General features: G+C 36.2%; 1 protein-coding gene across 1 annotated transcript in view; it reads left to right on the plus strand.

The window, feature by feature from the left end:
* Positions 1-14,443, plus strand: part of NXPH1 (neurexophilin 1) — a 296,568-nt gene extending 282,125 nt beyond the window's left edge. Inside the window, exon 3 of the mRNA XM_043588970.1 lies at positions 12,469-14,443. Coding sequence (XP_043444905.1) covers positions 12,469-13,230 — 762 coding nt within the window. The 3' untranslated portion in view covers positions 13,231-14,443. The remainder of the gene's footprint in view (positions 1-12,468) is intronic.
* The last annotated feature ends 701 nt before the right edge of the window (positions 14,444-15,144 follow it).

Here is a 15,144-nt window from a genome sequence, read left to right on the forward strand (position 1 = left end):
AATGCAGACTGGTGCAGTCACTGTGGATAATAGTATGACAATTCCTCAAAAATAAAAAATAGAACTACCCTATGATCCAGTAGTCCCACTACTGGGTATTTACCCAAAGAAAACAAACACATTAATTCAAAGGGATATATGCACCCCTATGTGTTTTGTGGGATTATTTACAATAGCCAACTTATGGAAGCAACCCAAGTGTCCATCAATAGATAAATGGATAAAGACGATGTGGTATGTGTATATATATACATATATGTATGTGTGTGTATATATATATATGTGTGTGTGTGTGTGTATATATATATATATATAATGGAATATTATTCAACCATAATAAAGAATTAAATATTGCCATTTGCAACAATATGTATGGAGCCAGAGAGTATAATGCCAAGCTAAATAAGTCAGAGAAAGACAAATACCATGTGATTTCACTCATGTGTGGAATTTAGGAAACAAAACAAATAACAAAGGGAAAAAGAGAGAGAGACAAACCAAGAAACAGACTCTTAACTATAGAGAACAAATTGATGGTTATCAGAGGGCAGAAGGTTTGGGGGATGGGTGATCTCTATCACCTATTTCACCCAAATAGGTGATGGGGATCAAAGAGTACACTTACTGTAATGAGCACTGAGTTACGTATGGAATTGTTGAATCACCATATTGTACACCTGAAACTAACATAACACTGTATGTTAATTATATGAGAATTAAAATTCAAAACTTAATACAAGTGAAAAAAAGAACAATAATAAACAGGTATCTAATCTAAACCGAAGAAAAAAGTTACATTAAAGGTCAAGGGGATTTTAGAGCTCTGACTGTAGACATATTTTCATTTAAACTCCCATTGTGACTTCACTTACAGCATCCTGTCATTTTGGAGCTCTGTTTACTCCATTCCTTTCATGATCTATATCTCCCTATACCATAAACTTTGGGTGAACATCCTTCTTTGATTTAGTGACACCGTTTACTTAGTTCCCTTGGTGACAATAAGAGCAAAGTTTTTTCTTTTTGGACTCCAGGCATGCCACTATATCTGATTAATTGGATCATCATTAAAGATGATCCAGAGTCCATCTTTTTTCTTGTTTATGAAATTTCTCTGCCTAAATATCCTTTTCCATCTAGCTCTTTGGTATGAGATTCCACATGCCATGAGAATAGCAGAGAGGGGTGGGTAAAGACCAACGTGAAATCTAAACCAGACGGTGGACAATAGGTGCATTTGGTTCCAAAGCTGACGGGCACTGGATAAGAGATCTGTGGAGGATAGAGTCTGTTTACCCAGTGCTAGGAATCTTACAAGAAAGAAACTGAAAGTCAAAGAATGCCTGCTAATATTTTGGGAGGGGCTTTAGAAAAACAAAACAGAGCAAAACAAAACAAAACAACAGGCTACTTTAAGAGCTTTCAAGGGATTTTATTATTTTGTTTCGTTTTGTTTGTTTGTTTGTTTGTTTATTTGTTTTTTTATTTTTGTGGACACGCTGGCCGTTGAAGTTCCCTGTGCATGAGTTGTGTCTTCCCTGAGCTACGTTTAAGACCCACTGGGGCCTGGTGCTCTAGGTGTATGTGTCTTTACCACATCTTTGGCTAAAACATGATCCAAAAATATTTATTTACTCAATGTCAAAAGTTATTACATAACTCAAACTCCATCATCATCAACTTTTGATGAAATGGTGAGGGGTCCATTTTCCTTGCTAGATTTTGTATCTTCTCAGAACACTGTATTTGTTCCACTTGAGGAAACTGGGGATTCTTAGTCCACAGGATTTTTATGGTAGTATGGAGGGACTGTATTTCTAGGATTTTAGCCCCTATTATATTTCTGTGTTGGCTGTCTGGCTTGCTGTCCACTCTGTAACTGGGAAGCTCTTAGCAGTGCCCACACACCGTAGCCTGATAAGAATGATGTCCTAGAAGAATTTTTGAACCTATCTAGGACCTAAATGGCAAAGGGATGATATTGCCCTATAACTAGTTTATCACTTCTTTTATATAATTTTTTTGTCTCTATTGAAATGTTTCCAGATCAATCTCTTGATAATCAGAGGGTAAGTAGGTATATTGTCTCAAAAAATATCAAAGTCCTTATTCCTCAAGAATTTAAGCTTCTTTTGGATAAGGTGTACTATTATTATTACTCAATATGTAGATATAAGTTACTGAAAATAGGGCTGTAAGGTGAATCAGTCCTTCCTCGTTTGGTTCATGCTAGATGGGCATGCACTTTGACCTTCATTACCATCCATATAAAAAACCTTTTTTTTTTTTTTAAGGAAAATCACTCATATTAACCTTCATTTCAGAAAGAAAGACACTGGATCTAACCAGCCATTCCTACATATGCAACATTTCTCTTTTCCTCAAAGACATCTGGATTTACTGACAAATTCAAATCTCTTTAAGGGTAATGAAAAAATGATGCTGAAAATGATGCTGAAATGGCTTTATTTCAGCCCAGAAATACTCTTTCAACATGTTATTTTAGACATTTTGTTCATCATATTAACCACATACCCAGAGGTCTTTACATGAGCTACTCCTTATGTAGTCTAAATGGAAGTAATATAAAATGCTAACAAAAGAGCAACTTTTGCAATGCAAACCTGGGTAATCCATAGTTACACTCTGAAAGAATGGGTTAAGTGAGGCTAAGTGGAATAATTACATTTAATTTCTCATTAATATTAATGTGTTTATGTGTCAAAACTTACATTAGTTTATACAGCAAGCATGAGGGAGGGGACAATATTTTCACAGGATGAAAAACTGTATTTCTCAGTAACAGAAACTATTGTTCATGCCTCTTCATAAGGTGTGTTTTTCCCCTGCAGTTAAAGAACGAAGAAGATTTTTAATATAATTTCTTTTTTTTTTTTCCAACGTTTATTTATTTTTGGGACAGAGAGAGACAGAGCATGAACGGGGGAGGGGCAGAGAGAGAGGGAGACACAGAATCAGAAACAGGCTCCAGGCTCTGAGCCATCAGCCCAGAGCCTGACGCGGGGCTCAAACTCCCGGACCGAGAGATCGTGACCTGGCTGAAGTCGGACGCTTAACCGACTGCGCCACCCAGGCGCCCCAATATAATGTCTTAAGAGTACCTGTAGGAAAAGGAACCAAAGAGAAAGCTAATGATTATGGTTATACAAACTCGTGAGGAGCTCAGTTATCCATGACTCACACCAATTTCTAATATAGTGATGTTGAGAACAGTTAGTACCCTATGTTAGAAGTGAGCCATCCTCTGTGGAAACATGAGAACTCATGGGGTAACATACCTAAAATTCTTAGCCATTTGAGCATTCTTCAAACTGACAGGGACACCGTGTTTCTAGTTTTTGAGGATGACATGGAATGTTCTGTCTGGTCAGGAGTCCTTCTTTTAAAATTATTATGTTAAAGATAAATTATTGCCCACATTGCCAATACTAAATCATAATGTAATCAGCATGGTCCCTTATCACCGCCTACTGCTAAAGATGACCACAGAGTTGTTACAATTATGCCAATTTTCATCTCAGTTTGTTTGGATCATTTGAGCAGATGTAATGTCTCTAGTGAGAACCAGGAATAGAATAGCAGTGTGCATTCTGAAAGGCTTGTTTTTCTTTTCTTGAGGGTTTCATAACCAAGCCAAGCATAATAGCTCTCACATGTCGAACTCATACTGTTTCCCCTATTTTTATGTGTATTACATATAAAATCTTCTACTTTATGTTCATGAAAACCCAATGAGTGGGGTATCATCTCTATTTTCTATTGGAGAAAATGTCGTCCTAAAGAGTCACTAATGATAAAATAGCAGATTTTGGAATTAGTCCTGCGATCTCTGACTGCAAAGCCCATTTTCTTAGTTTGTATGCAGTACAATCTCATAGCACCTACTGGGTTAAAGGAGAAGCACAAAGTTCCTTCTCTGCTTTTTCATTGTTAATGCAACACTGTTGTTCCTGGAGCACTGCTTTGCAGCATAAGGAAATGATGTATTTTTGATGTATTAAAACACTAACCCATTTCCTCTGGCTTATCATATATAATAAAATCACTTCAGGTATTGTCAATGTCAAGTGCAGCCTCAAAACCTTCAAGAGAGAAATCTCTTAAGGCCATATGTACCAACCCCTCCCCAGTCTTGATTGTGACTAAATGGTTAATGACCTTAACTGTTGAAATAGATGTAAGTAAGAATATAAACCGTACAGGTAATTTATACAGTGGTTACTGTATGCGAGGTATTCCCTCCCCCAAGTTACAAAATGTCATACTGTAGAAGAACATCCCTCAAAGAGTTTATAGACCTCTTGGGAAAATTTGATGAAAAGCCTCATATATCTGGAAATATCTGCATGTTTTTCTCTGAACTAGCTAAGAAACAGGCTGGAGATTGCACAATGCCTGAAATAGAGAAAATTTAAATTATTTTTTGGAAAGAAAAACGTTAAGCAGAACAAAGTGAATTAAATGATGAACATTTGACCCAGTATAAGCCTATGTCCTATAAAGACATTTTAAGGCATAGACAACTTAGTTTATCCCCTCTGAACGCTTTCTAAAAGAATCACACAACTCTATACATCAATAAAAATTAAAATCCAGCTCAAGGGAGGAAGGAGTGAGATATTTGAAACAACAATGGCAGAAAAAGTAGTAGAATCAAGGTTAAAAAACAACTATAGGTAACCTGTCTGTGAAATAATGTAATGATTAAGGATCTATCAAAAAAGGTAAACAAAAAGTGGAAGTATAGTACATTCATATATAAAATTCTATATTCCCCTTTAATAAAGATGATATACCTGGATGTATAAGAGATATGTCTCTCTAAAGTATTTTGTTGATAGGAAAGTATACAATATAATTCACAAAATATGACACTATATACATAGTATTTATATATGAAAAATAGTTGAGATATTTATAAACAATATACACCAAAATTTTGACAGATTTTTACCTCTGAAGAGAGAGATGGGTTGTAAGAGAGAAGAGGTTGATGATGAAGCCAGGCTTTTACTTTTCATTTCATAAATTCTATAATGTTTGAATATTCTTATAAACATATTAATGTAGAATTTCATATTTAAAATAATTTTAAGAGTAAAAGACATAGCCTGTGGAATAATAGGGAGTAGCTTTTTCACTTAACAGCAGTAATCTGGTCAAGCTCTTTTTGAGTTTTTATATCCCCATCTGTAAGCTGAGGATAACAATATTGACTTCAAAGTGTGTGTGTGTGTGTGTGTGAGAGAGAGAGAGAGAGAGAGAGCACAAGTGTGTTTGAATAGTTTAAATACAATACAATGCCATATCTGAAAACTAATTACAATGACTGGAATATAGTGTGCCCTTAGCCAATAGCAGCTAATAGTATGCAACATATTGTCAACATAGCAAATCATAAAATTGTTAAAATGAAGTAATCATAGAGCAAGACCACTTTGTTGATTAGTTATTCAATGTTGAAAGATATTGCTTAAGCATCAAGTTGTTTAAAATTTTTGGCTTAAGTATTCATACAGTTGATGAAATAAATACATAATTTTCAAAGTAATCTTGAAATTATTTATATTGAATAGTAATAGATCGACAGAATAATGTGCATGTTAGTAGAAATTAAAAGGCATCTTATCACAACATCTGGGGAAACCTCTAGCTGGAGATAGTACACGTAGAGGAGTGAAATGTTTATATACCGTCTCATAAGGCCAGGAGCATAACTGAGGTGACAATATAGTAGAGGGGTGGTTTATTTTCCCAAAGTGGTATCATTGAAAGGTATTTTAAAAGGTGATATAGGACATTGTGATTGTAAGCCTTTAATGAAAAGGTATTAGAAAAAGCGATGTGAAAGTATGGCCCTAAAATATACAGAGAAAGAGCTAGATCAAAGTGTGGTAGCTCTTATATCTTACATTCTGCCATCTGAGGCGTATTTTCTTCTCAGCCCCATGCACAGATCCTGCCCCAGACATTTTCCCTTCATGTTAGATCCAAGCTCTGTCTGTGTTTATGGTTGCAGGAAATGACCCTTCTCTTTGCACCTATTTTTGGATGTTTTTTAATGTATACTTTCAATTTCATACATCTAATTATGTTAGGAATCTTTATTATCGTTAGGGATTCTAAGACAGTGAGAAAGACAAACACATATAATTTGTGGAAATGGTATCATTGGGCTGGCAAGCCTGCTCCTTTGGAATGGGCGTTGGTGACTTTTGACATGGCAAATTATACTGTCGGAAAGTATATTTGCTGTTTTCACTGGTATAGAATAAATTGCTTGTAGAAAAAGTTCATGATGCTTTGTGTTTTTAGAACTGAGTTCATTAGAGGTTGTCAGCTTTTTCATTTGTACTCATCTTTATGCCATAGTCTTCACCGCTTTTGTTACCACTCAGATATACTGACATCAAAGAATCTTCAGGTGACTTTTAAAAAGAAACTTGTTATTATGTTCATAATATCAATAGTAGAGGGTGTTCTGGATGTAATGTTTCTTTTTACTAATATCTTTTTTATTCGGTAAGATTCAAAAACTTTCAATTTTGTGTGTATATGTATGTGTTTCAAAAATGAAAGTTCTTAAGATGTAAAGCGATATGATAGAACGAGACAGCCAGTGATTCCTGACTGCAGCTGGGAGCGGATGCATCAAGCTAGTTGCTCTTTCTCATCTAGCATCATGTCTTCACCACCATGAAAACGAGCTTCAATGAGGTCATTAGTAGTGGATTCAAAAGTCAAGAGGATTCTCTCCAGGTGTCTACACTTTTACACAAGACTTTTACTTGGAATTTGAATCTTCTTGTGCCTGTCTTTACTCTCCCCAAGTTTTCTTTGTTTCTATAACATTATTTTCTTTCTAATAGCCTCCTTTGTCTCTACCTAGCCTTGATCCTCTCCTGTTTGTCCTCAAAGCATTGGCATTACATATTGTTACCAGCCTTCTTCCGTATCCCCATGTTCTATCTGCAGAATGGCATCTATTAATACTACAAAATCAACATCACCATCTCACACGTTTCTCCAGACATTCAGACCCGTGTTATCAACTTTCTTTAGATAGCACCACTGGAATGGCTTGCAGGCACCTTAACCTCCAGTTTTCCTCTGAGATTTAATTATATTTTCCAGCTAACTTGTTACCTTTGTATTCCCTGCAGATGCCAGGAAACTCGTTAATTCAACTTTTCATATTCCTGCTTAGCCAAAAAATCATCCAGTTGAGTTAATCCTACCTCTGAAATATTTCATATCCATTTTTTATCTTTTTCTTTTCCATTGCCTTGGTTAAGCCTCATTTTACTTTCTCAAATGAAATATCACAATTAGTTATGTAATGAATCATTCTACCAGTCATTCTTCCTTCAAGGTCTCTCCCTTCAATGTCTAATCAGGGATTCTTCTAGAACTGGAATGACCTACTTAAAAAGCAAAACAGAAAAAATTTAGTGCTTCCACATTACCTATAAGATTAAGTTTCAGTGCCTTAGTAGGAATATCACGATATGACCCTAGCCCACCTTCTTCAAGTTCTACCCACTTCTTACAACTTCTTTTCCTTCCTATCAGAGCTCCCTAAGGCTCAGCAATAAGGAACTATTTTCCATTCTTACATTTAACATGTCCCATCTAAGCTCTTTGCTTTTACACAGTATGTTCCTTATGTTTAGAAGATCTCCTTAAGCTTATTTTCTCTCTGTTGAACTCCTAAACATCTTTTATCTCCAAGATCTGAGGATTATTTCTACTGTTACATCTTCTCTGTCTTTTAACTTTGATTTTAACTACTAGAATGTTGTATACATCACACTGTTAACATGCTTAATTTATTTTCCCATTAGACTGTGAACTTCTTGAGGGCAAGGACCATGTTTCATTTATCTTTGTATTTCTATTATTTAACTCAATATTAGCAGAGTTTCACTATATAGTTATTGAACTAATAAAACAAAATAAATCAGGATGCTTATGCTCGACAGGTCTGGGGAATTTCCTAAGGACCCAAAGGAAGGGAAGGGAAGGGAAGGGAAGGGAAGGGAAGGGAATGGGAATAGAATATTCCAGACTGTGTTGTTGACAGTACAGCTGAAACCTGCTTTGATTCTGTGCTCAAACTGAGATGTTCTGGAGAGGTGTCTTGACAATCAGCACCAATGGAAGGCTTTCACATTATAAATAAATTCATTGCACTTGGTAGCTGAGCAGCGTAATGGCTGAACTTATGTTAATTTTTTGTTAACTTGAGTTTTACTGCCCATTCGACCTGCGATGTTTTTTCATTGTAATACAAGAACTCTCAAAATTATATGCTTTCTTTTTTTAATTGTTTGCTAAAGTTTTTGGTTATGTAAAAAGGAGATTTTCTTTTGAAAATATTTTCTGCTCTCACATCCTATTATTATTCATTTACATAAAATATTATGTAGTGAGATTTAAAGGTTAAAATATTTGAGGATGTTAATAGTATTAATAATGTTGAACAATCACCGTGGCCCAGGTACTGCTCTTAGTGCCTTAAATAGAGTGTCCTGTTTAATTCACACAGTAGCTCTATGAGAGAGGTGGGCATTATTCTCCTGTTTTCTACAAAAGAAAAACATAAGTATACACAAGTTGAGCAACTTCCCTACATCATATACCTGTTACAGACCTCAGCCTGGATTGGGAGGCCATCTGACTCCAGAACTCATACTCATAATCACTACAGCTGTGGAGAGTATAATTTAGAACTAAATTTCTGTTCTATCTGAAATTCAGAAGTTTTTCTGCCTGCCAGTCTTAGCGTCTTTTTTGGATAGATTGGTCCTTTAAAATCCTATCTCCCACTTCCATGTTTCTTTTCTTTTCTCTTTTCTTTTCTTTTCTTTTCTTTTCTTTTCTTTTCTTTTCTTTTCTTTTCTTTTCTTTTCTCTTCTCTTCTCTTCTTTTCTCTCCTCTCCTCTCCTCTCCTCTCCTTTCCTTTCCTTTCCTTTCCTTTTCTTTTTTCTTTTCTTTCACTCCTTATATGCCATTGCTGGATTGCAGTCTAATTACATGTAACTTTCTTTTTTGGGACAATTTCATTACTGCTTCTTGAGCCAGTGCTCATTACAGTGCCTCTCCTGATCAACTGTGTTGATTCTGAGATACAAGTGCCAAGCCAGTACCAAATGCATTCCTGTATTTTTTTTTGTCATCCAAAGAATGGGAAAATAGTTATGTAATTCCAGGTAAAAATGAGAAAATAGGATATGCATTTGTTTCTTTTATTTCTTGTACCTTAAGCATAAATATAGAAGCTGTGTTAACGACAACATTTATATAAATCAAGCAAGTTGAGATTTGGATGTTTGACTAACCAATTAGATTTCATTGAGACAACATAAAACAAATATACAAAAAATAAACTCCAAGATAACAGATATGTACTACTCTTATAAATTAATGTTTGTTTTATAGAAAAAGTGTATTTTGAAATGTACTTCCTTCAGTGAATTGGTAGGAGAATTGTAGTTGTTTTTATTTGTTTTGTAAATTATAAAGTTATAATATTAACTTGGGAACTACTAAGGATTATACTTTTCATATTAGAGTAAAAATTGTTCCATAGAGAACTGACTTTATTATCAGGTGAAGAGGATAGGTGGGAAATTTATGCTTTTCCCTTAAGAAAAGTCATACATTTCTATGTATCATCCCTCTCCCCACAGGATATTTATTTCTCAGTTTCATCCCTTTAAGACTTAATATTCAGTCCTTGTTAAACAACAAATTGAATTTTGATAAGGCAGCCACTTAGCTATTTTTACTCACATACTGCTTGAGTATGATCCATTTCTGGAATGTTTTGGCATGAAGGGATTCTGAAAACAGGTGCAGGGGGAAAAGGTGCAGTTTGGGCGCAGGGGGAAAAGAGAGAGACCAATTCAAGGGTTGAGGAGAACTGAAGGGGAAGAACCTAGCACTAAAAGAAAGTTGGCAGCAAAGACAAACTTCTTTCAATTCCCAGTATTTGCCCCAAGATCAATAGTGGCCCATCTGATGATAGCCATCCTTGATTCCACATGAGGAAGTTTGTTCATTTCAGTTGGGTAATATGTTTTAAGAATTTGGAGACTATGTACATGAGGCTGATCTGTATTTCTCTTACATGTGATCTCATCCCCACCACAATCCATCCATTTTTCTGAGCCTCATCCCATCCCTAGGGTCTTATTCTCCCTTGGTCAGTGTTTGTCTCTCCTCTGTTAACCTCTGTGCACAATGGCCTTCTGGATCTTTTTATAAAGGCATCACTATTGCCTTGGGGATCACAGGGGTTGCAACTGGACTTAGACTAGCAGCTTGAAATAGTGACATTTTGTGTTAGCCTACCCAATATTGCCATCTTGGTTTTTCAGGGTATAGTCATGGGACGTAAATCCATTGTAAAATCTTATTTAGTCTCAGATGCAATGAATTTGTGTGGGACTAACTAGCTTGCAGGGTTTTTTTTAAAGCTCAGAATTACTGGGAAGAGACCAGCTTCAACTGGTAGTTTATCCTAGAGGGGAATGGCCTCATAGAATTCACATCTGTCAGTTTGAGCTGGGCAGAGATAAGACTATTTACCAGCTGGTAATGTAAAGCTCATTGTTCCTGAGGAATCTGTGAAAAGACAAGATTACAAGTTCTAAGTGATTTTGTTCTAGTTTAGATTACCAGGCCCTCTTGTATGTATATGTCCCTGGGAAACCTATCCTGTGCAGATTCTGAATACTTGGCCATGTGACCAAGAGCAAAGCTACTCTCAAGCCAGACTTCCATATGTACTATTTGGTGGCCTTTTTTCTCTACTTGTCTTCACATAGCAGCTTGGGATTTATAAACATAGCTAAATTTAACTGAACCATTTACATGTGTTAGCCATGCTATGAGGTAGGCACCATTGTTACCCTCACTTTGCAGTTGCAGGAAACTAAGTAAAGGGATGTTAAATGACTTGACCAAGGGCACACAGCTTGAAAGTGGCAGCACTGAGCATGGATTCCAGAAGGACTGGTTTAAAGTTTATGCGCTAGTCCCTAGGGATTGGGATAGAGTCCTTTTAGCACAAGTGACTGAGTAAAAGGCCATTCTCAGGCCAGGGTTGTATCTTAGCAAGAAGCCTCCACACCTAAGTCTGTGGAGAGATCCCTAGAATGCAGCTCTAATTCCTAGTAGGCCTGAATTAAAAAGCTCTCCAGCAATTACCTCTTATTTTGAGAACAGTTTGGAAGGAGACTAGCAGGCCCAAATGAGGCTACTGAGTGGTAGTCAGACTCATGTCTGAGATAGGACTTAGAACTGATTCTAGAGGGGGCTGGTGATAGAGGTTTATTGTGAATCTTGGCTCTTTAGCAGACTTACCTTACAGGCAATCAGTCCACATCTTAAAGGGTTTATTTGTATTGGCTGTTTTGATTCCTGTGGGTCCTTAGCTGTCTTCTCTACTGTCCTTGAGCTCTCCATGTTAAGATCAGAAGTCACTGCTTTAACTTTAGACTAATGAATGCATCGTGGATTCTCATTTCTTTCTTTTATTTCTTCTACACTAAAACATAAATATAGGAGCTGTGAAATATAGGACAATGCCTGTATAATTTGGCAAGACAGATCTGAATGTTTGATCAGTCAGTTAGATTTAGGGTTCCCTGGTCTAGCTGTGGAATCTAAATCTTCCCAGAGAGAAGACCAGGATCCCAGGAGAATGGCTCTGAATGTGACTCTCACAATCCAACTTGAAGTGACCTCTCTGTCACTGACCATGTGTTGTTAGCTTCTCTAGATTGACAATTATCTATAAGACATTGTGTATTTGATATTTTCATTTATGTCCCTTTTCCTGGACCACATTTTAAGCCCTTAGGGTAAAAACATTATGTCTTATCCAGTATGTTCCATGCTACTAATAGCTGATAATAAACATGATTTCTTTAGACCAGTTAAAATATACTGGAGTCTCTTGACAAAACTGACTTTTCTAATATAACTGTGGCATGGGTGACCAAAAATCTTTAGGATGTTGGTTGATATAGTTCTGAGAATCATATAGTTTTAAAGCTAATGGCAATTTTGAAGTAGAAAAGTAACAATTATTTGTAAAGTTTTTATTTTAAAAGTTTTTGGATCTTAGTGCTGAGAAATAACTGGTTTAATTTCTGTTTGAATGCAGTTTGCTCTACTCATCTTAGATGGTCTTTTCCTTGTCAAAGTCAATGTTTTTATATAGTCTTTCAGCCATGTTTAGTGGTTTTTATCCACCTATACCTCCTCTCTCCCATCATTATATAAAAATAGAAGTGGTGTTTATCATGTGTTGATAAATATTGGCCAAATGCTGAAGATAATTTAAGTGAAGTATCTTCATTTAATTCTGAGCCTCTGAGAAAGAGCTGTTCTCAGATACAGAGATGTAAACACCATTTTTTTCTGTTCCATTTGCAGGTCACATGTGCCAATTTAACGAATGGTGGGAAGTCAGAACTTCTAAAATCAGGAAGCAGCAAATCCACACTAAAGCACATATGGACAGAAAGCAGCAAAGACTTGTCTATCAGCCGACTCCTGTCACAGACTTTTCGTGGCAAAGAAAATGATACAGATGTAGACCTGCGATATGACACCCCAGAACCTTATTCTGAGCAAGACCTTTGGGACTGGCTGAGGAACTCCACAGACCAACAAGAGCCTCGGCCCAGGGCCAAGCGAAGGCCCATTGTTAAGACGGGCAAGTTTAAGAAAATGTTTGGATGGGGTGATTTTCATTCCAACATCAAAACAGTGAAGCTAAACCTGTTGATAACTGGGAAAATTGTAGATCACGGCAATGGGACATTTAGTGTTTATTTCAGGCATAACTCCACTGGTCAAGGGAATGTATCTGTCAGCTTGGTGCCCCCTACAAAAATAGTGGAATTCGACTTGGCACAACAAACCGTGATTGATGCCAAAGATTCCAAGTCCTTTAACTGTCGCATTGAATATGAGAAGGTTGACAAGGCTACCAAGAACACACTCTGCAACTATGATCCTTCAAAAACCTGTTACCAGGAGCAGACCCAAAGTCATGTATCCTGGCTCTGCTCCAAGCCCTTCAAGGTGATCTGTATTTACATTTCCTTTTATAGTACAGATTATAAACTAGTACAGAAAGTGTGCCCTGACTACAACTACCACAGTGACACACCTTACTTCCCCTCCGGATGAGGATGGACATGGGTGAGACTGAAGCCTGAGGAATTAAAGGTCATATGACAGGGCTGTTACCTCAAAGAGGAAGGTCACATCTGTTGCCTGGAATGTGTCTACACTGCTGCTCTCGTCAACTGGCTGCAAAGACGCTAGTGGAAAACAATCCGATGTAATTTCTGCCCAGTCAGCTTCATCTCTCAGCATAGTTGTAAATCACTACAGGTTTTAAAGGCACACTTGAAGACATACTCTCACACATAGATATACACAAACACACGTTCATATACATTTCAGCTTGCATCTGTCATGATTGCTGTCAGGAGGGCTTTCATTATCTGACTCATAATGGTTCAGGATAAACTATCATCAAGCAAAAGGATTAACTAGACAGTGAATGGTTTCTAACACTTGCTGTTATGGAAATCTCTTTTAAAGTCTTGAGTACATGCTAATCAATAATCCCCACTCATGCATTCCTACTGCTTGGAGTAGCTGTACTGGTAAATACTACTGTAGGAGTATATGCTTGTTCAAATGGAAAAAAAAAAATGTGTCTTTAGAGCTCAGTATTCTTTATTTTATGAACACAACAAAGTGTAGTAACTTTTTTCCAGCATACAGTAGGCACATTCAAGGTAATATAAGATGGCTCTTTTTTTTTTTTTTTTTCTATGGAGGGAGCCTGTTTTCAGTAAAGATGAGCAAACATTTGGAATTTACATGTGGGCAGACATTGGATTACAGCTTTCATCACCAGTCTTTGGACTTTCGCAAAGTTGAGACCAACTAAGGCTGCTTAAAACAAGTTCTGATCATTATATAAGAAGGGAAATGCCTGACAGACACCATGTAAGTTATAAGTGTCTGTCTTATCTTTACTACACATATTGTAACAAATTCAATATCCTAGTCTTCATTTGTATGAATGGTTTGTATTGTACATAGTTTAACCAAGTGTTATTTGAGCTGCTTATTAATATTAACTTGTACTTGTCTCTCTGCTTGTTATTGGTTAAAAAAGAAAAAAAAAGGATATGAGGAATCCATTTTATCAATGTAGCTGTGACCTCCATTAAAAAGACAAACTTAATGTACAAAGCATTTATTCAGCTCAAGTATTGTTGAAAGCTATACATATACAACATTACAGTCTGTCTGTATTTAGATATTTTATTTCTGGACAAAATGAAATGTACATAAAAATAAAATGCTTAAAGTTGAGTTTCAATATGTGCTTGTGTAAGATGGTGATTTAAATGGTTCTGACAGGAAGAATGTGCTGGAATACATTAATGGTTTTGCATCTCATGTCTCTAAATTTGTACAGAACTATCTAAATTGCTATTAGTTGCCCAGTCAAAACAAGTTAGGAGTTTCAGTCTCAAGCCTGGCAAACAGTTGTGGCATACGGCATTGCACACATTTTTGGTTTACTGTCGTGCTAGTTAATTCAAGAATACCAAATATCAATGAGCATAAGAGATGATTGAGGTCTCCTAAATGATTATAGCTGTTTTTTTTTTTTTCCTGTGTAGAGTCTTTATTTAGCAGGGAGATTGAGAAGAAGGTAATTTTTTTTTTCTTTAAAAGAAAGTCAAGATGTCTGAAGAACTCTGGCTGGCTTTCCCTGATTCTACTGTTATCATACAACTCAACTGAGAAAATTACAATAGCAGTGAGAAGGCTTAGGTGTTCAATTTACTTATACCAAATTGGATCAATTTATTTATATAGCATTGTTTATGGACATTAAACTTTCTTTTAAAAAAATTACTGTATATAATCCCAGCGAAATAAACAGAAGAAGAAGTACGTAAGGTAACCCATTTTTAAAGTCACAAATGAGGGATTGGGATATTAAGAGTCTCAAAGGTTAACCAAAGAAGCCAAATTAAAACACTAACCCATTTTCATCTTCCCTTCATGCTG

The sequence above is a fragment of the Prionailurus bengalensis genome, chromosome A2, assembly GCF_016509475.1.
Source record: "Prionailurus bengalensis isolate Pbe53 chromosome A2, Fcat_Pben_1.1_paternal_pri, whole genome shotgun sequence".
Taxonomy (NCBI): domain Eukaryota; kingdom Metazoa; phylum Chordata; class Mammalia; order Carnivora; family Felidae; genus Prionailurus; species Prionailurus bengalensis.